Here is a 22,825-nt window from a genome sequence, read left to right on the forward strand (position 1 = left end):
TATTCCACCTTGAGGACAAGGTGATGGTTTTTGGAGGGGTATTGATAAACCCCCAGTCAAGTTTGTATACAAGAGGAGACCACGATACACTTAGTTAGTATGGTTATGTATTTAATTTGATGTATTTTCATTTCTGTTGTTTTTCTGGGTTTAGTGGCTGTTTAGTTTAGTTTATATTTTATTTCTGTCTTAGGTGGCATTATCACTTAACTTATATATATAGAGGGGGTTTGTCTCCTGGTAAGGGGGGAGATTAGAAAGTTTTCTGTGAGGAACTAAGGAGAGAACAGCCCTCTCGAACTGGTTGTACCTTGGAGAGTCCAGCCTCTCGAATGCTAGCAAGTTTATGTGAAATTGTTCATCATTCAATAAAGATTTTTAGAAGTTTATTCATCCATTCTGGGTTTAACTACTGATAGATTGTTCTCTACTAAGAAAAGTCTATCACATTTCTTGCCTTGTTGATGACAGTGGGAGCATGATATTTCATATCCAATACACCCAACAGCATAATTCAAAGAGGTTCAACAGAGAATGGGAGAAAAGTCTTACCGAAACTCAGAGGAACTGAGCATGTAGAGGCAGAGTTTCGTGACATAGTCGCTGCAAGTGAATATGCTAGCACAGTTAAGCGTCCTTTTGTAAGCATTTTCAAGAGAAGGAACAGACCTCAGCTGGTTATGGCAATCCTCATGCCAATGTTCCAGGCCCTCACAGGCATAAATTCTCTACTCTATTACTCATCAATCTTGCTTCTAAACATGGGGTTTGGAGAAGAAGCTTCCTTCTATTCTTCTGTCATGGTTGGTGGAGTTCTGACAGTGGGAGCGTGATATTTCATATCCAATACACCCAACAGCATAATTCAAAGAGGTTCAACAGAGAATGGGAGAAAAGTCTTACAGAAACTCAAGAGGAACAGAACATGTAGAGGCAGAGTTTCATGACATAGTCGTTGCAAGTGAATATGTTAGCACAGTTAAGCGTCCTTTTGTAAGCATTTTCAAGAGAAGGAACAGACCTCAGTGGTTATGGCAATCCTCATGCCAATGTTCCAGGCCCTCAGAGGCATAAATTCTCTACTCTATTACTCATCAATCTTGCTTCTAAACATGGGGTTTGGAGAAGAAGCTTCCTTCTATTCTTCTGTTATGGTTGGTGGAGTTCTGGTTTTGTCAGCTCTGTTATCCATGGCAGTAGTAGACAGAGTAGGTCGCAGAGCACTACTTAGCAGCGGTGGAGTACTAATGCTTATATGCCAGGTAACACATCATTGGTGCTTTCAGGAAAAGTAAAAATAGAACAGAAATTTACATAGAACCAAATTAACTTTGTTCTTCTATCTTCCATGTGAAACAGATTACAATCGCCATAATCTTGGTGGGAAAAGTTGGAGATCAACAACAGCTATCAAGAAGCTTATCCATAGCAGTGATGGCACTCATTTGCCTCTTTGCTCTAGCTTACGGATGGTCATGGGGTCCCATTGGGTGGACTATACCAAGTGAGATATTCCCTTTGGAAATCAGATCAGCTGGACATAGCATTACAGTATCTGAGAACCTTTTGATGACCTTAATCGTCTTCGAATCTTTCCTTCCTCTACCCTGTACCTTAAGATTCGGACTGTTCATTTTTTATGCTGGCTGGATTGCTGCCATGACCATCTTTGTCTTTCTGTTCCTGCCTGAGACCAAAGGTGTGCCTATTGAAAAGATGACCGCAGTATGGAGAAACCACTGATTCTGGAAGAAGATTGTACCTGCACAGTTTGGACAGACACTTTCTTGAACACGTACAAAGTCAGCACAGTTTCATGTCAAGGATTATTCCATTTACCATTGTATAGTTTAAAATATCATTTTGAATTTGTACAGTCATGTCATACAAGGTTCCATAAACCAGAACTTTGAAATTTTCGTACAGCAAAATTACCGGTGCTTCTTGTGGTCTTGACTCGGCTTCAGGTTATCATCTTAATTGCTCATTTAGTACCTTTGTTTAAAATACAGTTTTCGGATTAATTAGTTCACGATTAGAAAATTTTGCACTGCGCATACACACAGATATCAAGGGTACTTGATATCATTGTTTGGTACGTAAAATAGGTAACCAAACCAAATCACTGTAATTCAACACCATTCAAGCAATTGTTGAGAAACAGCTTTACCTAAATTAATAACCCTGTAGGTCTTCAAGTCAATCAAACCAAAACAACACAGAAATGGGAGGAAACAGAATCTAAAGTATTATTTGATCGAAATGTAAGAGTAGAACATAGAAATACAAACACAGTACTGATTGTATGTATTGATCCGTTTACACAGAAATGGTAGTAAACGAAATCTATGGAACTACTACTACTACTATTTTATAAAAGAGAAAGTAAAGCAAACGCAGTACTGAGTCTATTGACTCATTACAAACTACAGATCTAAAAAACCCAATAAACCTTGCATCAGTTTCCAAGTACAATACTGTACAGCAATAGCAGCAAAGGAGAAAATACTTCTTCGACGAGGCTAAGAAGATGATTGATTATCGTTACTGCTTAAACTCAGTACTCTTCCTCTTGAAAAAATAAAGGAAGAAACTGAGACAAATTGAACGATCGATCAGAAGAGATGGTTGAAGAACCAAACCCTTCAAGGTCGCCTTCTATCACTGGTTCTTCTAGTTATCTTGATCAATCAAAATCGAGATGCAACAGCCTTCGCAAATCACAGGTCGCCGCTTCATTCTTTCCTAAAAATCCAGGTAGCGGCAGAGAACTAGGCGGTGGCGATGTGAACGCGGCACCCGATCCCGCATAAAAATCATCGATAACTTTGCAATTCGAAACCCTAACCTGCTTCATCACCATTTCGGGGTCAGGACCTAACCGATTCGTCGATCCAAGGCCCAAATCAACGTCATCAACAACCTTAGCCACCCTCGGTTTCCTTTTCTCGACGGAGACAACAGCGCCATGGCTCCGATCGTTCTTCCCCGCAGTCAAACTCAACGAGTCGCCTCGCTTCAAAATCGTGACTTGACCCATAACCAGATTAATCGCAGGAGATTTCTCCACCATGGCTTCATCTTTCGACCGAGTACGATCGTGATCACGTGAAGACGACTGAGGACTCCGCTTACGGCGGCGAGACTGAAAAGTGTTACGGCTAGGGTTAGGGTTACGGAGGGATCTGAACTGCGAGGCGGTCATCGTTAGAGATTCGTCACGGAATCGGCCCCCGAGGCAATCGTGGGAATGAAGAACCGCCGTGCCCATTTTTCACTATTTTCTCGAGAAAGGAAGAGAAAATCAGGAAGAAACGAAGGAAATTTTCGGGAAACTACAAACTAATTGGCTCTCTAAGAAAGGAATCGATCAATGATATTTAGAATGAGGAGATGCTATGTTTTATAGGGAGGAAGGTCGGTCTCCGAGTCCGAATCGTGCAACTCACGTGAAAGCTTGTCTAAAACTGCCTTTAAGTAACTTTCACCAGTAGGTGACTCACAGCACAATATGATTGGATTAACGACGAGAATAGTTGGGTGTGGTTAATAAAGATTACAATAATGCCCTTAATGTTCAGTTTATTTACTATTGTTCTTTAACGGGAGAAGAGTCTTAAAGGCTCATGGTGGTAATTTCGTAGTTTTGAGAAAGATGAGGGTTGAAATTTGACGTGGAAACCCATATTACGGTTTAAGAATAAGAGGAAACGTGTCTTAAATTGCTTGGTTATCGGTTTGATCTCATCGTGACAACGTGGCTTATGAGTTAACAAACTAACTGTCCTTGAGTTAATCTTTTCTTTCTCCAATTTCGATTTTGAAATTCTGTTTCATTTTTTTATGTTTATCTTTTTTTTGAAATAATTTTTATGTTTCTGTTTGAATTTTTTGTCTAATAATGCTTCAATTTTTAAATTTTGACTTACATTATTAGCAGAATTTTGATAAAGATGTTGCATTATATTCGCTGACTTGGCTTAATTATCAATTTACCTGATAAATATGCAACAACAAAAATACCTGACAAATAGCCATTAAAATAAATATAATTAGTTCAAACATATTAAAGAATATCCATTTCAAATATTTCTCTTCTATATCTCTTCTAATAAAGTGTGTAGATAAAAAAAAAATTTGTTTTAAGGGTTTTTTTTAATATTTTTTCGTTAATTTTTAACGGAATATTCTTTTCTATAACATAATGTTCTTATTTTTAATGGAAAATTGTAAGCATGATTTAAACTTAAATTAAATTAAATAAATAAATAATTAAACAAATTAAAATAACATATTTAACATGATAATTATTTAAAAATAATAAAATCATACATTTTGTAACGTAAATGAAATTTAATTAAACTTAAACTTCAATTAATAGAATAATATCATATTAATCAAATAATATAATATAATATACTATCAACTAGAAAAAAAATTCTTTAAAAAAAACTAGCAACAAACTTAAATTTAAAATATATGTATAATATTAATATTATATTAAATATAAAATATATAATATCTTGTTATCACTGCAAAATTAAAAAACTAGAACAAACATAAACTTAAACAAAAATTAATTAAAATAAGATATTTTATGATAATTTAAATAATTAAATCATATTTATTTAAAAATAATAAAGTCATACATATCATTTTTTTATCTTATAAATTTGTGTAATAATTTATTTTTTATCAAGTGATTGAAGCTCATTTTCTTCATTAAACTCACCAAAGGGCATTGCGAGTTACATTAGAAACTAAAAATAGTTTATGTATGTATATTACTCTACACTAAGACTTTTTTCTATTATTATTTTATTCTATTATTATTTTTTAAAAATATTTTTGTAATTTATATATATATCATGTAGTCATGTAAATATATATATACTAGATACAAATAACGTGCAATATGCATGTTTGCTTAATTTTATTTATAGAATTTATTAATTATTATTATTAAATTTATATTAATGTCATATAAATTTTAAAATAAATATCCTATTTTAATTAAATAATTTATTTATTTTTGTTTAAGTTTATGTTTGTTCTGGTTTTTTAATTTGGGAGTGACAATATGATATTATATATTATATGTTCAATCTAATATTAAATATTATACGTGAATTTTCAATTTAAGTTTCTTGCTTGTTTTTTTTTTAAAAAAAAATTGTTGCTAATTCAGAGCATATTATATTATATGTTTAATATGATATTATTCTAATAAATGAGTTTAAGTTTAATAAAATTTTATTTAAGTTATAAAACATATGATTTTATTATTTTTAAATAATTATCATTGTAAAATATCTCAAAAACATCATATTTTAATTTGTTTAATTATTTATTATTTAAAAATAATTATCATTGTAAAATATCTGAAAAATATCATATTTTAATTTGTTTAATTATTTATTATTTTTAAATAATCATTATTGTAGAATATCTGAAAAATATCATATTTTGATTTTTTTTAATTATTTTTTTATCTTATTTAAGTTTGAGTGTTTACAAACTATTGTTAAAATATAAGAATATTCTCTTAAATATAAGAATATTCCGTTAAAGTTAATATTAAAAAAATAAAAAACCGTTAAAACTAAAAATTTCCGTTATCTACACACTTATTATATAGAAGAGATATCAATGTTGTATTTAGATGTCATATATGTAGAGATTATTGATATAAATATTTATATATACTATAGAACCCTAATTCATTCTATTATATATTGAAGAAGAAAAAAGTGAACCGGTTTTTATTAAAATTATAGACAATGTTTTGCCCTAATTTTTTAATACATTTGTTTATCCAAAAAACGGTTGTGGATGACGTGGCAATAATTTTTGACACGTGGCAGAGATGCTGCTCGCCTATCGACCATAGATACTTCCATATGCGAGATTCAAGTTTTATATACGACCAGCCTGGTCGTATACTCCGTTTATTTATGTATAAATTTGTATAGTTGTAATGATATCCGAAAATATCTCTTCATTATAACCTGAATATCCGTTTATTAAGGAAATATATAATTAATTGAATCATGTAACCCTCCTTGAGCCTATAAATATACAAGAAATAGCTCAAGGGGAGATCTTTTGATCTTTTTCCGAATTGCATTGCTATTATCCATCGTCTGTATTGTTTTTCCTTCCAAGGTCTGTGAAACTCAGGAACCCTAGTTCTTTGATCACACCTTTGAAGCGCAATATTAATAATAGTATCAAGTGGACGTAGGTCATTACCAATCACTGGGGCCGAACCACTATAATTCTTTGTATTCTTTACTTTCCATTAGATTATTTTATCAAGCATCGTACTATTTTCCTGTCGTATATTTGACTCCGTGTCATTGACCAAAACGAGGGTCAACATTCTGGTGCTTTCATTGAGAGCTTGTGAAAGAATCTGATGGCAAAAACTACCAAGAAGACCGGACAGGCTGCTGCCGCTGCCTCATCCCAGCCTCCTCCCCCAAATGTTGCTGAAGACAAACCTCATTTGGAGTTTGATGAGGAGGAGTTAGATTCTGAAACCCTGAAGGCAACACTGGGGGTGTTGCAGGATGAGTTGGCCAATTTGAGGGCCAATCAAGAAAATGCTGCCGAGATAATGGCGTCGCAGCAAAGGGAGATAGAACGCCAGCGTCAGGAGTTGAGCGAGCGGCAGGCTGAGATGGACTGCCGCCAGAGGGATGCCATGGCCGCCCTTGAAGCAGCCATCTAGCTGGCTAGGAATCAGGTTGCGCCAGCCTCCCAACCAGATCAGCCACCAAATGGGCCACCTCAAAGGGGTCCCAATCCTAGTCCTCCGCTCCAGCCAGTAAGCCATCAGAGGCCGGAGCAGCCACCTATGCCTCAGGATGATGTCCCACCTAGGGATCCTGAGCAGCAGCCTCCGTCTCAGCTAGTCGAGGCAATCCCCCGCGCCCGAGGCAGAATAGGGCCGGGCAACAGCCCCGCAGCCCTAGACGCTCAGGGGATGAAGAGCTGCATCCACCGAGCAGGGGGCAACGTCCTTCTGCCAACAGGAGGAACTCAGAGACAGGCTATGCGGTCTAGGGCCCCCCAAGGCATAACAATGCACGGGGACCCATCGACCAACGCAGGCCTCCCCCTAACGCTCGGGAGATGCCAGCCCAAGGAGGCAACAGAGGGAATAGTCGGTCGCACCATAGCCAGCCACGATTCAGAGATGGCCACGTCTACAATGAAGCCGACTCTGGCAGAGGAAATGCTAGTCGTAGAAACGAAGAGAGAGTCGGAGGCAGGAGCCCCTCACCTAGAGAAGACCGACCTGCAGGTCATAACGCTGGGGGGCAGCCCATGCAGAATAACGTCTTTAGTCGGCTCGAAGCCAGCGAGCAGCAGCAAAGAGACGATGATTTGAGGAATGTACTTAACGACCGCCGAGAAAGGCACGATGAGCACATTCCCCCGGCACCAGAGGACCCAGCAATCCCAGAAGCTCTTCAGGCTCAAATCGATGCCCTAAACTAGGTTGTGCAGCAGCTGGTCGGGGGGCGAACATCCCACATTGAGTACGGTCGGAAGAGAGGCACCCCCTTCGTACAAAGGATTGCTGTGGCTGAAACCCCCAGTAAGTTCATGATGCCAACACTGCCAAATTTCAACGGGTATGGAGACCCAATATCTCATGTCAACAAGTTTGAGATACAAATGGACATTCAAAAAGTCTCTGAAGACGCTCGCTGCAGGATCTTCCCAGCAACACTTTCTGATGCCGCCCAGGAGTGGTTCTTTAAGTTCCCTCCTGTGAGTATAGTATCATGGGAAATGTTCGTGAAGGAGTTTTACTGACAGTTCTATGCAGGTCGTGTGCACCCCATTGAGGCGACCCAACTGGTCGAGATACGCCAGAAAGAGGGGGAGCCTTTGAAGGAATACGTTAAACGCTTCATGCGAGCTGCCGCTGGAGCCAAGACTGTGGGCGATGAAGGTAAGATGATGGCCCTAACTGCTGGGGTTAGGCGCCATTCACCCCTCTGGAGTAGTCTCAGAAAGCATGGGGTTAAAAGTACCCAGGAGTTCTTAGATCGAGTTGATCGGTACATCAAGCTCGAGGACGTGATTGCCAACGAAGGGAAATCGCCAGCAAAAGACAAGGGGCCCAAGGAAGAACCCGCCAAAGACGCCAACGGGTCAAAGCCCAATGGCAACGGGAATGGCAATGGTAAGAATGGTGGAAAGCGGGCGCACAACGAACCCTCGACCTCCGGGAATAAGCGCTTCAAGGGTAATCGGTATGAACTGAGATTCACCAACTACACTGCCCTTGTTGAAAGCCAAGCTGAAGTCTACCAGGCGACCAGCTCAAGCGTGCCCTACAAACGACCAGCACCTATAAGAAAAGATATCTCCAAGAGAGATTCAACAAAGTTCTGTCGTTTTCATAACGACTACGGGCACGACACTAATGAATGCAACCAACTGAAGGACGAAATTGAGTTCCTGATAAGGCATGGACATTTAAGAAGATTTGTACGAGCCAGGGGAGGTTCTCAGCGAGAGGCTCAAGGTGGCAACGAGTCAGCGCCTGCACGCCAACGCTCGCCACCTTTACAGCCAGCTCCCGTGGCAGGTACCCTACTCACCATTTGCGGAGGCCCACATCTTGCAGGAGATAGTGGAAAAGCCAGGGAACGATATGCTTGAACCCTGTGCCACGACCAGGACATCGAGATGATGAGTGTTGAGGATCGAGCACCAAAAAAGGCTTGAACAGAGGAGGAACTGATCACCTTCTCTGACGACGATGCCTAGCACATGAGATTCCCACACTCCGATCCGCTGGTCGTGGATGTACAGATTGCAAATATGATGGTGAAAAGGGTGTTGTTCGATGCAGGAAGTTCGGTCAACATCCTATATAAGTCTTCGCTGGAAAGGATGAAGTTGTCCGTAAAAGACCTGGAGCCATGCAACCAAACCATTTATGATTTTTTCGGAGAAAGGCTCGCCCCAGCAGGGTCGATTAGACTCCCAGTCACAGCAGGCACTGCACCTGCTAATAGGACATTACTCACTACTTTTATAGTAGTTGATTGTGTTGGGGTTTTATGCCCTAATTAAAACCCAAATTCTTTGTAATCTCATTTTATTATCAATAAAAGAATAGAAATCATTTTTTGACTTGGTTAATCACTTTGCTCACATGTTTTATTTTCATGATTATTTGTTTAATATAAACTTCTATTAAATCCCGAGCATATAGCTAATCTTATTTATAGTGACGTAATCACAGTGGAATATAAATATGATTATATGTTCAAAATAAGTTAGTCCTAAGATTAGTCAGTGCATAGGATTTACACTGACTTGCCAATCTACGATATGATCTACTTACACATTACAGTGTTATGTTCTTTCCAGAACATTAGCAAAGTAGATAAGATCGGATGTATTTGTTACATCGGACTGGACATATATTGACAGTTGATAAGATAAGTAAACATATCGTTATTATCGATTCTAGTCATATCATCTAGTTAACCATAGGTCAATTCAATCTCAATTCTAAGTGGTTAGTATTCTAACTGATTGTATTATTTTAGTTCTTTGACTTGTTCGTTACCAGCTTACCCTACGGACTAGCCCATACTTACATCTTAGGAACTCGGTAGTATAATTGAGTGGGAGTGTTAATCATAGATATGAACATCTATAGCTTCTGATGAAGAAGTGAAACGATGGTTTCCTTTTAGTTTGGTTCAAGGTGTTAAATGATAGAGATCTCATTTCAGTAATTAAATTAGTTTACTGAAATATCATTTACAAGGAACTAAGTGTTTTAAGGATAAAATACAATGAGGGGTAAAACGGTATTTTAGTCTTATCTCATTGTAGACCGTCTATAGAGGATTGAGTGACAATTATGGTTGTAACAATGGATAATTAATAGCGTATCTATATTTGTTATAGAGCGTTCTATGAATTCAAGAGTGCAATTTCGAGTCTATAATGGAGTCACGAGGAATTAATAAGTTAGTAAATTTATTTGTTAGATTTATGATAACTTATTAGAGCTTGATTTCATAGGCCCATGGTCCCCATTGTACCTTGGATAAAATCATCTAGATAGTCTCAATTAATTGATTTAATCATCAATTAGAATTATCAAAGTTGACCAGGTCAATTTTGGATAGTTTCACAGAGTTGTGTAATTTTGAGAAGAAAAGAGAAATTATGGCAGATTTATTAATTAAGATAAATTGGTATCTAAATTAATAAATAAATTTAAATCAAGGTTCAAATTATAAATAATTAATTTGATAAAAGATTTAAATAATTATTTAATTAATTAAATCAATAGAAAATAATACAGGCATTGATTTTAAGTCCAATGGGCTTATAATCAAATGGGAAATTTCACGGGCCTATAGCCCATGATAATTTCGACCTAGGGCTTCAAAATGGCGTTATTTTATTGATTTTTTAATTAAATTAAATGGTCTAATTGAGTCTATAAAATGAGTGCTTAGAGAGAAGTCAAAACAGAAGTTTTGATAAGTCACAAGTCAGATTTTCTGATAGTTTTAGATTCTCTCTAAACACAAGTCATTTTCTAAGCCTCTTTGTTATTTTCTCTTCTTCTCTCTATATCTATTTCATGTGTTGAGAATTGCCCACACTAGTCTAGGTGGTTCTAAGGATACATTGGAAGATTGTGAAGAAAATAGAAGATCGGTTCAGTTTCTTGATAATACTCTGCGACAGAGAGGATACAAGTGTTAGAGAAACTGAAGGAATGACTATTTAATTCCGCTGCGTATACTGTAAGTATTCTATTCTTCGTTTATCTTTGAATTCAATTTTAGAAACATGTTTTAGGCTATCTCGTATTAATTTGTTTAATATTAGATATACATGAAAATAAATAAAAATCATGTATAAGCTTTTTTCCAACAACTGGCCTCAGAGCCTTTGGTAATCTTTATTTTCATGCATGAACATGTTTAAAATTGGATTATTTGATATGTTTGAATAATTGGATGGTTTTCATGTTTTTATTAACATATTGATTTTATGTGAATTTTAGCAATTTTTAGGTTATTTTGTTATTTTTTTCTATGCTATTAATTTTTATATATGTTTTATTTTGTGTAAAACATGGTCAAAATTAATTAGAAAATGGTTTTGGTTTGAAAATTTTCTCAAAAATTTTTTTTTGGAAAAATTTGGCCTGGCCCACAAGCGCACGCCCATCCAACAGCCAGCAGTGAACAGTAACCGTACGGACGGTACTGTTCATTTAGTTTTTTTTTTTAAGAAAATTAAAATTTGTAGAAATAAATTATTTATAATCAAAACCAAAAATATCTTTTTTTTTTATCATTTAATTTTTTTTTTTAAAATAAGATATTTTTGTTTGTTGAGATTTAAATAATTAGATATTTTATACAAAATTCAAGTTCAAATTTAAAAATAGACTAACAACTTAATTTTAAATATTTTAATATATTAAAATATTAGAATTATGATATCAGATATTTAAGATATTTTCATTTAAATTCTTGATATTTTTATTAAATCTTTATTTGAAAATATACATATCTTTTTATTCTATAGTTTTTTAATATTTAAATTATTTGAAATTTGAATATTGTTAGTTAGCTATTGTTATGGATATTTTAATTTGTTTAACTATTTTGAGATATTTTAGGATTGTTATAACTATTTATATTTTATTTTATTTTATTTTTTAATTGTTAAAATATTAGCCAATAGTTATAACAACACAATATATTTTGGAAAATAATTAAGATATTGATTTTAAAATTTAAAATTGGTTAAATTTTGAAAAATGTCATTTTTTTCAGCCAATTAATAAAATATTTTTTTAATGGGATTTAAATTAACTTTGGTTAATTGTTGATAAATCCTATTTAAATTAAATTAATATTTTTTTATCAAATTAACCTAAAACCAAGTTAATTGTTGATAAATTTCATTTAAATTGACTTATTTTTTGTAAAAATTTAATTAATTTGAATTTTTTGATAAATTCTATATAATTAATTGTGGTATTTTTGCAAATGAAATAAATTGTGGTATTTTTGCATAAATTCATAGAATTGCTCATATAGTAACATGATTAGGCCCATCCAATTATAACATGTTTGTTTGCACTATATGTGGTATTTTTGCAATTGGGCTTAGATGCATATAGTAGCCCATATGTTTGTTGGATATATGGTATTTTGCCAAATAAAATATTCATAAAATGATAAGTTTTATTTGGGCCCATTAGAAAATGTAAAGTTTAAATTCATCTCTTGTGGGTGATTCCACTTGTGAATGCCCATTTGCTTTGCATGACTATAGTGGGCCTAATCAATTAATAACAATTAATAAAACGAAGATTTAAATTCCTATCTTTTGGACCTTGTATGGAAGATAGGGGGCCTTTGTAGTGGGAACGACATACTGGACCCAGCCCTCCTCCATACAAGCCCAATTGTTAAGGCCCATTTACCTGAGTTGGACTTAATTGTATAGGTTCATTATATTAGTTAAACCTAAATATTGATTAGCAACAAATTAATTCTAAATTAATTGAATTTGTTTCAATGTGACACTTTAGAATTAATAAGAAATTATAGGACTTTGGTTTTAAAAAAATTTAATCTGTTTAATTTTTTTGGGGAAACCATAGTCATTAATTTTCTAAAAATAAATAATAAAAATACTATTTTAATTTTATAATGAGCTTATTTTAAAGATTTTATTCGATCTCCACCATTGGTTTAACATAGTACCTAGCTTAATGGGGCCTCGATGCGCTTTGATTCGTCCCCCTACGGAAGGTGTTCATTAGTTATTTTGACAAGGTTAGATTTCGAAAGATAGATAATTATAGGTCAAATTCTACTAGACTCACCCCTACGGTGACTATTAGGACTAAATCTATGATTATTGAAACCGTGGGTCTAGCTCATAAAATAAGAGATTTTGTTTTCTTATTGTTATCTCCATTTCCTGCAGTGGGCCCAGGACGGGGGTTTAGGCCCATGGTCTGGGCATTCAAATGTGGGCCCGGGCCAAGCCCACTTAGTGTCAGGGTAACCAAGGGGTCCGGGCCCAGTGCGGTTCTGGGGCCCGGATGGTGTCCGGGATGACGATCCAGGATAGGTGTCCGGGAGTCGCACATAGCTCGGAACCCCATTGAAGTATGTGTATGACGGTCCCGGAGCCTAGTGACCGGTTCGGGCCCGTGGTAAACGAAGAGGGACAAAGGTAAACGAACCCGGATCAGATCCTCCCTGTTTGCAGGGAAAAGCATCCGTGACCCTGAAGCCGTCCCACGACGCGTGGGGGTTGTCCCCACTTTTCACTTGCGGAAAAGGCCACCTCGGGATTGCACGCCGCTGTTTCGGACCTGCGTTGACAAGTACCTGACTGCCTTTGTCCTATGAATCTGCCTAGTAACTCGAAGTGCACAGACCCAAAAGCACCGTTTTGTCGGGCGAAGTGTAGCTCTTGGGCCTTAATTAGTCTTGAATTTATGTATGTTGTACCTTTTATATTGGGCTTCCACCAGAGGAGCCGAGAGTATCCATATCTCCGATGGGCCCGGGTTATCCCGGCCCAGACCTAGTGTTCCCACGGGTCTATAAATACAGGCTATAGAACACTGGGAAAAGGATCTCTCTGAGACCAATATACAGTTACTCTGCCAGAACATAGAGAGAAACTCCATTGTAAAAGACTTTCTAAGCTCTAATACAACTGACTCGTGGACTAAGGCTCTTTAACGTCCCAACCACGTAAAAACCTTGTGTTAATCTTCTATATTTCATACCTTTAGTCTTAGCTAATATTCATTAGTGTGGTTTCCTAAAATCTCGGTAAACATTTTGGTGCTTTCATTGAGAGCTGAAGGAAGCTAGCGCTGACGTCAAGCCTTTACTACAATGGTGAACACACGACACACAACCTTTGACCCTAGCAATCCAGAGCAAGGCAGCAGAGACCCACTGCCTCCACAACACCTCCCTCAGGATCTGCCCGAGAACGTGCCTCCTCAAACATCTCACCATGACGAGTCGCAAGACTATGAGGGTGGGATAGAATAAGAAGAGGAAAACGATGAGGAATATTACGAAGAGGAAAACGAGGGGGAATACCACGACGGAGCTACAGACCCTAAGATCCCTGAAGGAGAGCCCAACCAGCAGGACCTGGAGGTGACCAGACTGAGGCAGCAAGTCCTGGACCAGGAGGCCAGGATCGCTGAGCAAGCGGAGGCGCATCGATGGATGCAAGAGTCTCTCCAAGCCCTGCATGCGTTCATAGCCGCGCAGGGTCCAGCAGCCAACCCCGCGAATGGCCTACCTCCAGGAGCACAGCAGCTCGCTCCACGAGCGCGAGCCGGGGTCCCCGAAGGAGCTAGCCCGGCCCCTCCCCCGGAGCTGTTTCCTGAGCCAACTCCAGGAAACCCGGACAGGGAGAAAGAGAAGGCCGGTGGAAAGACCTGAGAAAAGACCACCCCCATCGCGAAGGCTGGGGCCCGTTCCCGACCGCTCCCTAGGAAAGAGAAGGTGCGCCTCGTCCCAGGACGAGGCCACCCGATCGATCCGCAGGGGACGCGGCCGTGGAACACACAGCCCCGACACGCCCCAAGGCGGGACGGGCGGGATAGATCTTTGCACCCAAGTGCCTCGGTTAACAAGAGCCGTCGGGAGCGGCCTCGCAGTGAGGAACGTCACGCCCTCAGTTCAGGGGACGATACATCCCGGGTGGCGACCGCACTGGAAGGAGCGGGCCCGTAAGGAAAAGATCCTCCCTCGAGGTGGCGACCTCAGAAACAACATCAACGACCGGAGGAATGAAAGAATCCCCCTGGAAGACGACACAGCCAGGCAGCTCATGGAGCAGCTGGCCGCCTTGAAAAAGGTCGCGGACCGCTTGGTCTGCAAGCAGGAAGGCGCGGACACTGACTCCGACGAGGAGGATAAAGAGCCCTGCGCAAGGTACATCCTGGACGCTGTGCTCCCCAAGGGGTTCAAGATTCCAAGCCTCACCGCCTATACTGGAAACACCGACCCCAGGGACCATCTGTCCCGATACAACCGGCTCATGACAGTGGCCCACGTCAGTGACGACGGCAAGTGCCTCTGTTTCTCGATCACTTTGGGTGGTCCTGCCGAAGAGTGGAGGAAGAGACTCAAGCCGGGATCCATCCAATCTTGGTCCGGGCTGTAGTCCGCGTTTCGCAAGCAGTTCGTGGCCGCCATGAGGATGGACATGCAGATCAGCGCCTTCGCGAATATCAAACAGCTCCCTACGAAGACCTTGAGTGCCTACATCCAGCGCTTCACCGAAGAAGCCTCCAAGACGAAGGTGGATGACAGACAGCGCCTGGTGGCACTACAGTCTGGAATCCGGGCCGGGTCCCCCCTCTGGGATGACATGCAGCGTAGCAAGGCCGCTACCTTGGAAGAATTCATCAGGAGGGCCCAAGGATTCATTAACTAGGAAGAAGCTCAGATTCAGGCTTTTGGGTGGCCTCCAGCTCCACAGCCCAGCGCCCAGGCGTTCACGGGGTACAGGGCGCAGTTCCCGGCGCAGTCCTATACCGCCCCCCCGTCGCCCCGGGACTGGTCGTCGCGTCTGGAATCAGCTACACCCCCATGGTGTATGGCCCTGACACTTCGGGGTATGCCCCGGCCCAATCCACCCACTTCTCCGGATATGGAGCCGTGCCAGCAAGGCACAGCGTCGCCCCCGTCGGGGCCCAGTAGTCACAGGCAGGAGTGACCGAAGCGAGCGTGAACCCTTCTCGGGGGAAGCGATCTAGCAAAGGCCAGAAACGGCCCGAGCTAGTCAAAAAGGGAAAGAGGGGCTACGAGCCCCAATATTCAGAATACACCAATCTGGTGGACACCAGGGAAAACATCTACCTGGCCACAGAAAGGGCGGTTCACTACCGGAAGCCTGGCCCCATGTTCAAGGGAGGAAGGATCCAAGGGATACCTACAAAAGGTGCACTTATCATAAAGATGTGGGCCACACCATCGAAGAATGCCGGCAGCTCAAGGATGAGATCGAGAATCTCATCAAGCTGGGGCACCTCCACCAGTGGGTTAGGATGCCCGTGGGAGTCCCGGGCCTGTCTGCGGCCCCCGGACAACCCGCGATCCCAGGAACGCCCCGGGTGTCACGGGCCGGCTATTTGGGAACTCCAACTAGACGGAACGTGCGGCACTTGCAGACTCTTCAAGCTAGCAAGTTAGCCTACAACACACACCTACAGGCAAACAAACTCAGCAGTTAGCCACATACACATCTCGGACATGCAACGGGCGATAACGAAGTATGAGCAAGCACAAAGCAAGTCATTCCTAGGAACGTCCATACAACACAAATCACACAACAAGGCAAGTGGCACACAATGGCCCAACGAAGGTAACAAACAAGTAACACATAAGCAACAAGGAAGCACACAGGGGCAAGTATGGATAAATGTTATTTCATTAATATATAGCCTTGATAGGGCAAGGGAGTACACAGCTTTGGCCCCTATCTGCTGATGGCCATGGTGCTTCCCTAAGTCACCAGGTCACCTCCCCCTAAGGAGCCTTCTAGGGAAATAAAGTCTTCCCAGGAACATATATGATTTTTGTCTGGGAGACATATGCAATATTACAAAACTGCCACTACCCTACCCCATGAGGTTGCTTGGTGCAAGACTTGACTAATGATCAAGCACCAAGGTATGCTCATTACAAAAATGGCCCCATGTGGGTGCGCCAAAGGGGCAGTACGCCACACTCTCCCCCACTTAATCTTTCGGCGCCCTCGACGAAGTAACTTGTAGATCTTCAATCTTCTGCGTGAGCTTCTTCAAGTCTTCTGCCCTTTCCCAGCTGATTTCGTCATCAGCGAGCCCCTTCCATTTTACCAGATATTCTTTATGCTTTTTACGGTCAGTGGTGACCGTTCTTTCCGCCAGGATTTCTTCAGGTTGACGCTTGCTCCTTGGCTGAACACTGACTCCTCCTCTGGTTGACTGGTTGCGCTCTGGATTGGCTGGATCTTCATGATACGGCTTCAAGTTGCTGACGTGAAGGACCGGGTGTATCTTCATCCAAGCGGGTAGGTCGACTTTGTATGAAGTTAGGCCAACTTTTGAGATGACTGAGACTGGACCCTCGTACTTGCGAACGAGTCTGATGTCTTTGTCCCCTCGGAATCTCAATTGTTCGGGCCGCAGCTTGATTAACACTAAGTCACCTGCTTTGAACTCCAGTGGTCTGCGCTTCTGATCTGCCCACTTCTTCATTCTTCTTGAGGCTTTCTCTAGATAAGCTCGAGCAATCTCTGTTGTCTTCTTCCAGTCTTTGGTGAAGTGAAAGGCTCGCGGGTTCCGACCGCGATATTCGTCCACTGTGTGGGGTAACAGTGGTTGCTGTCCATTAACAACTTCAAAAGGGCTCTTATTCGACGAAGAACTCTTTTGAGAGTTGAAACAAAATTGAGCTACATCGAGTAGTTGCGGCCAATTCTTCTGATTGGCATTGACAAAGTGGCGCAAGTACTCTTCCAACATCCCGTTGAATCTTTCTGTCTGCCCATCTGTCTGCGGATGGTAGCTCGAGGAAATATTCAGTTGTGACCCCAAGAGATTGAATAATTCTGACCAAAACGTCCCCGTGAATCTTCCATCTCGGTCACTGACTATGTTCTGGGGCACTCCCCAATATTTGACAATATGTTTGAAAAATTGTCTGGCTGTCTCTTCTGCCGAACAGTACTTCGACACTGGGATGAATGTAGCATACTTCGAGAATCTATCCACGACCACCAAGATCACACTTATTTACCTGTCTTTGGAAGACTGGTGATAAAGTCAAGCGACACACTCTCCCACGGTCGGCTTGGGACTCGCAAGGGCTCCAACAACCGAGGTGTCTTGTTCCTATCGACCTTGTCTTGCTGGCAGACCAGACAGGTCTTGGTGTACTCCACTACATCGTCTCGCATTTGTGGCCAGTAGTATCTCTGCTTCAAGAAGGCATGGGTTCTCTGCCACCCTGGATGACCTGCCCACAGAGTGTCATGACACTTGCTCAGTAATGTCCTTCGCAAATCTCCAGCTTTTGGAACATACAAGCGCCCCCCTTTAGCCCACAGAAGATCATCCTCCACCCAGAATTGGCGAGTCTTGCCTTCTTTTACGAGCTTCAGGATGGTCCTGACAACTGGGTCTTTCTCCAGGTTTTCTTTAATGCGTTCCTTGAGTGGAGTGTTCACCACGCTAGCCGATAAACTAGCCATGATCTTTAGAGTCGCCAACTCCGCTTTGCAACTCAAGGCGTCAGCTGCCTGGTTCAAGCGTCCTGCCCTGTGCTCAAAACGGAAGTCGAATTCTGCCACAAACTCCTGCCATCGAGCCTGCTTAGGGGTCAGCTTCGGCTGAGTAAGGAAATGACTCACAGCTGCATTATCCGTCTTCACCACGAACTTTGACCCCAGCAAGTAATGCCTCCACACTCGCAAGCAATGTATAACTGCGAGGAGCTCCTTCTCCTGGGCAGTATACCTCCTCTCAGCTTCAGACAGCTTGCGACTTTCGTATGCGACCGGGTGGTCCTCTTGTACTAGTACCCCTCCCAGAGCATAATCTGATGCATCTATCTGTACTTCGAAGGGCTTGCTAATAGTTGGCAAGGCAAGAACAGGATCCTTCATCATGGCTTCTTTCAAACTCCTGAATGCTTCAGCACACTTGTCAGTCCACGCCCAAATCACACCCTTTTTCAGAAGCTCGGTCAAGGGTGTCGCCCTTCTTGAGTAGGCGTCCACAAATCGTCTATAGTAGTTGGCTAGGCCCAAGAAGGAGCGGAGTTCTTTCACGTTTGTGGGGGCTTTCCATTCCTGGATTGCCCTCACCTTCTCCAGATCCATACGAATACGGCCACGTTCCACCACGTGGCCTAAGAACTTGATGCTCTCCTGTGCAAACGAGCATTTCTCTCGCTTCACATATAGTTGGTTCTCTCTCAACTTCTGAAACACTTGAGCCAAGTGTTCTTGATGCTCTTCTATCGTGGCGCTATAAACCACGATGTCATCCAAGTACACCACCACGAACTTATCTAGATACTCATGGAATACTTGGTTCATTAGTGTACAGAAGGTAGCAGGTGCATTTGTTAACCCAAACGGCATTACTCGAAACTCAAATGCTCCGTATCGAGTAACACACGTAGTCTTTGGTTCATCCCCATCTGCAATCCTCACCTGATAGTAGCCCGATCTCAAGTCCAACTTGGTGAAGTATTTGGCTCCACTTAGCTGGTCGAACAAATCAGCGATCAGAGGAATGGGGTATGTGTTGCGAACTGTCACCTTATTGAGAGCCCTATAGTCGATGCACAGTCTCAAGCTCCCATCGTGCTTCTTCTGGAATAGCACCGGTGCGCCATATGGCGCCTTCGACGGTCTAATGAAGCCTGCCTCCAATAGCTCTTTTAATTGCTTCCTCAATTCTTCTAGCTCAGGGGGTGCCATTCTGTATGGCGCTTTTGTTGGAGGTTTCGCTCCGGGCACCAGCTTTATCTGGTGATCAATCCCCCTCTTTGGTGGCAAGGCTTTGGGGAGTTTATCTGGCATCACACCCCCATACACCTTTAAGACCCTCGTAATTTCTAGTGGAACAATTTCTTCCACTACTTCTTCGAACACGGTGGGTACAGCTACATAAGTGGGCTCCTGTTTCCTCACACCCTTCTTGAACTGTAAAGCTGATAGAAGCTTCACAGCAGGGGGTGGTTTCACCTTTGCAGGTACCATTGAAGGAGTCTCTCCCATTATGAGTAAGTAGGGGTGAGCATCTAAACCGACAAACCGCGGTGACCGACCGCACCGCACCATACTACACCGCAAACCGCGGTGTCAAAAGTGTAATGGTTCGGTATGGTTTGTATTTTAGCTAAACCGCACGGTGCGGTGCGGTGCGCGGTTTGGCGGTGTGAAATTTTGGTTTGCACCGCACCGCACCGCATACTTACAAATATATTAAAAAAAATAAACTTTACATATATATCATTTTTTATAGTTACCCAATATGGGAGACTTGTATATTTTTTTTGTGTTTCACTGAACTTAATTGATAACTTGTGATGTTGTTTGAAACTTATTAAGGATTTGTTATGAACTAAGGATTTAGTATTTTTTTTAAATTTAAATTTTGTTATGGCATATTTTTTAACACAAACCGTGGAAAACCGCCCAAACCACACCGCAAAAAATGGTTTGGTTTGGTCGGTTTGGTGCAACCAAATCACACCGCATGGTGTATTCTAGTTACTAAACCGCACTTGTGGCGTGGTGTATTAAAAAATGTTCAAACCGCCCAAACCACACCGTGCTCACCCCTATGAGTAAGCTTCCAGTGGCAGGAATTGGAATGGCACCTTTCTCGGTTAGAAAGTCCATTCCCAAAACTACATCGAAGTCATCCATATGGACGACCACCAAATCAGTCTGCCCTTCCCACGTGTCGATTTTCACTTTTACCTCTTTAGCCACGCCAGTTGTGGCCAAGGCTTTGGAGTTGACCGCTTTCATGCGGCCTGCATCTTTCTCCAGCTTTAGTCCTAGTCGCTTTGCTGTTTAGAGATGAAGTTGTGGGTGGCGCCAGTATCGATCATCACGCTCTTGGCAGGCTTGCCATTGATAGCGGCATCCACGAACATTAGCCCTTTCCCCAGGGTCTTCTTCCCTTTCTCTCCATGCATCTTGAGAGCATTCAACAGGCGGACAGCGCCCATGTGCGCGTACTCTTCTTCTTCCTCTTCTCCTTCTCCCTGTTGTTCTTGGCCGATGAGGGCATTCAACTTGCCCCGGAATTGGCAAACTGCCGACTTGTGTGGGCCTTTGCAAATCCAACAAGCTAGCGGCTTCTTCCCTGCAGCAGCATCTGTCCCACTGGAAGAATTGGACTCAACTGTCCTCTTCTCTCCCCCACTCTTACCTTGCCAGGACTTCCCAGACTTCTTACTCCCGGCGCTACTTGAGCTGGCTGGAGGAGTAGTCCTTTTCGGCAGGCTGCTCTCCGGAGTGTAGTCTGTTAAGCGTTCTGCAGCAGCTTGAGCGGTGGCCAGATCAGACACCCGCTGTCTTTGAAGTTCTTGCTTGGCCCACGGTTTCAATCCCTCGAGGAAGCAGAAGAGCCTATCCACTTCGGACATGTCTTTTATATCGAGCATCAGTCCCGAAAATCTCTTTACATATTCTCGGACTATCCCGACTTGTTTAAGCTCTCTTAACTGGCGACGAGCTATGTAAGCTACATTTTCTGGCAGAAATTGCGTCTTTAATTCCCTCTTCAGGTCTGCCCAAGATGTGATGGTACACCTGCCATTCTCTATGTCATCATACTTAGTCCTCCACCACACCTTGGCATCCCCCGACAAATACATGGTAGCCATGGCAACCTTTCCGTCTTCCGAATCGGCCCGCACGACTCTAAAGTAATGTTCCATGTCAAAGAGGAAATTCTCCAAATCCTTTGCGTCTTTGGCCCCATTATAGGGCCTCGGCTCGGGTACTTTGGCTCGGCCATATTCCATACCTATCGGCCCTGTTGCAGGGGCATTCCCAACCGCTCGCATGGTCAGGTTTACCTTGGCAGATAGCTCAGCCATTTCTTCTCTGAGCACACCGACTGCCTCCCTGCAATCTTCCGTCGTGTCATTTATTGAAACTTCTTGTTCCTTTAGCATGCGCTCCACTGCTGCGATGCGTTCTTCCCACCGAGTGGAAATAGAAGTACTTGTTGGAGTGTTTCTTTTCTCCAACGCGATAATTCTGGATAGAAGAACATCATTCTCCTTCTCCAACGCAGCTATGCGATTGTTTGCATCAGACGATCCCGAGTCCTGACTTGCAGAGGAAAGATCCCTGACCCTCTCATCCAGGCCATCTAGTTCCCCCACTCGCTTCTCAAGAGCTTCGATCCTCTGAGTGTTGCTCACCATAGTGTGTTTTTGCCAAGCGCTTTCTAACTTGGCTCTGATACCAACTGTCACGGGCCGGCTATTTGGGAACTCCAACTAGACGGAACGTGTGGCACTTGCAGACTCTTCAAGCTAGCAAGTCAGCCTACAACACACACCTACAGGCAAACAAACTCAGCGGTTAGCCACATACACATCTCGGACATGCAACGGGCGATAACGAAGTATGAGCAAGCATAAAGCAAGTCATTCCTAGGAACGTCCACACAACACAAAGCACACAACAAGGCAAGTGGCACACAATGGCCCAACGAAGGTAACAAACAAGTAACACATAAGCAACAAGGAAGCACACAGGGGCAAGTATGGATAAATGTTATTTCATTAATATATAGCCTTGATAGGGCAAGGGAGTACACAGCTTTGGCCCCTATCTGCTGATGGCCATGGTGCTTCCCTAAGTCACCAGGTCACCTCCCCCTAAGGAGCCTTCTAGGGAAATAAAGTCTTCCCAGGAACATATATGATTTTTGTCTGGGAGACATATGCAATATTACAAAACTGCCACTACCCTACCCCATGAGGTTGCTTGGTGCAAGACTTGACTAATGATCAAGCACCAAGGCATGCTCATTACAAAAATGGCCCCATGTGGGTGTGCCAAAGGGGCAGCACGCCACACCGGGCGTACCCGCCTCAGGGAGGGTATGCACAAGGACCCACGGTGTCGGTCCCTCAGGGGGGCCCCGTCGCGTCAGTTCCCGGCCCTGGCATGCCTTACCCCTTAGGGGGTGCACCCCCTCGAGTCGACGGACACGTGGCCACCATCTCGG

The 22,825-nt window shown here is 42.2% G+C and overlaps 2 protein-coding genes across 2 annotated transcripts; one reads left to right on the forward strand and one right to left on the reverse strand.

Moving 5' to 3' along the window:
• The first annotated feature begins 1,112 nt into the window (after positions 1 to 1,112).
• LOC133785785 (sugar transport protein 7-like) lies at positions 1,113 to 1,743 on the forward strand. Its single transcript, XM_062225000.1, has 2 exons — positions 1,113 to 1,262; positions 1,360 to 1,743. The coding sequence occupies exons 1-2, from the start codon at positions 1,113 to 1,115 to the stop codon at positions 1,741 to 1,743; spliced, it is 534 nt and encodes a 177-aa protein (XP_062080984.1).
• Positions 1,744 to 2,225: 482 nt separating this feature from the next.
• On the reverse strand, positions 2,226 to 3,386 carry LOC133782874 (uncharacterized). The gene has a single exon (XM_062222299.1). The coding sequence runs from the start codon at positions 3,269 to 3,271 to the stop codon at positions 2,687 to 2,689; it is 585 nt and encodes a 194-aa protein (XP_062078283.1). The 5' UTR covers positions 3,272 to 3,386; the 3' UTR covers positions 2,226 to 2,686.
• Between the last annotated feature and the right edge of the window lie 19,439 nt (positions 3,387 to 22,825).

Source organism: Humulus lupulus, chromosome 6 (assembly GCF_963169125.1).
Source record: "Humulus lupulus chromosome 6, drHumLupu1.1, whole genome shotgun sequence".
NCBI classification, from domain to species: domain Eukaryota; kingdom Viridiplantae; phylum Streptophyta; class Magnoliopsida; order Rosales; family Cannabaceae; genus Humulus; species Humulus lupulus.

Excerpts from the sequence above, each read along its gene's own strand:
- LOC133785785 (XM_062225000.1), top strand. The coding sequence starts at position 1,113 with ATGGGGTTTGGAGAAGAAGCTTCCTTCTATTCTTCTGTTATGGTTGGT. Across the intron at positions 1,263-1,359 it reads TACTAATGCTTATATGCCAG|ATTACAATCGCCATAATCTT; the intron begins GTAACACATCAT and ends CATGTGAAACAG.
- LOC133782874 (XM_062222299.1), bottom strand. The coding sequence starts at position 3,271 with ATGGGCACGGCGGTTCTTCATTCCCACGATTGCCTCGGGGGCCGATTC.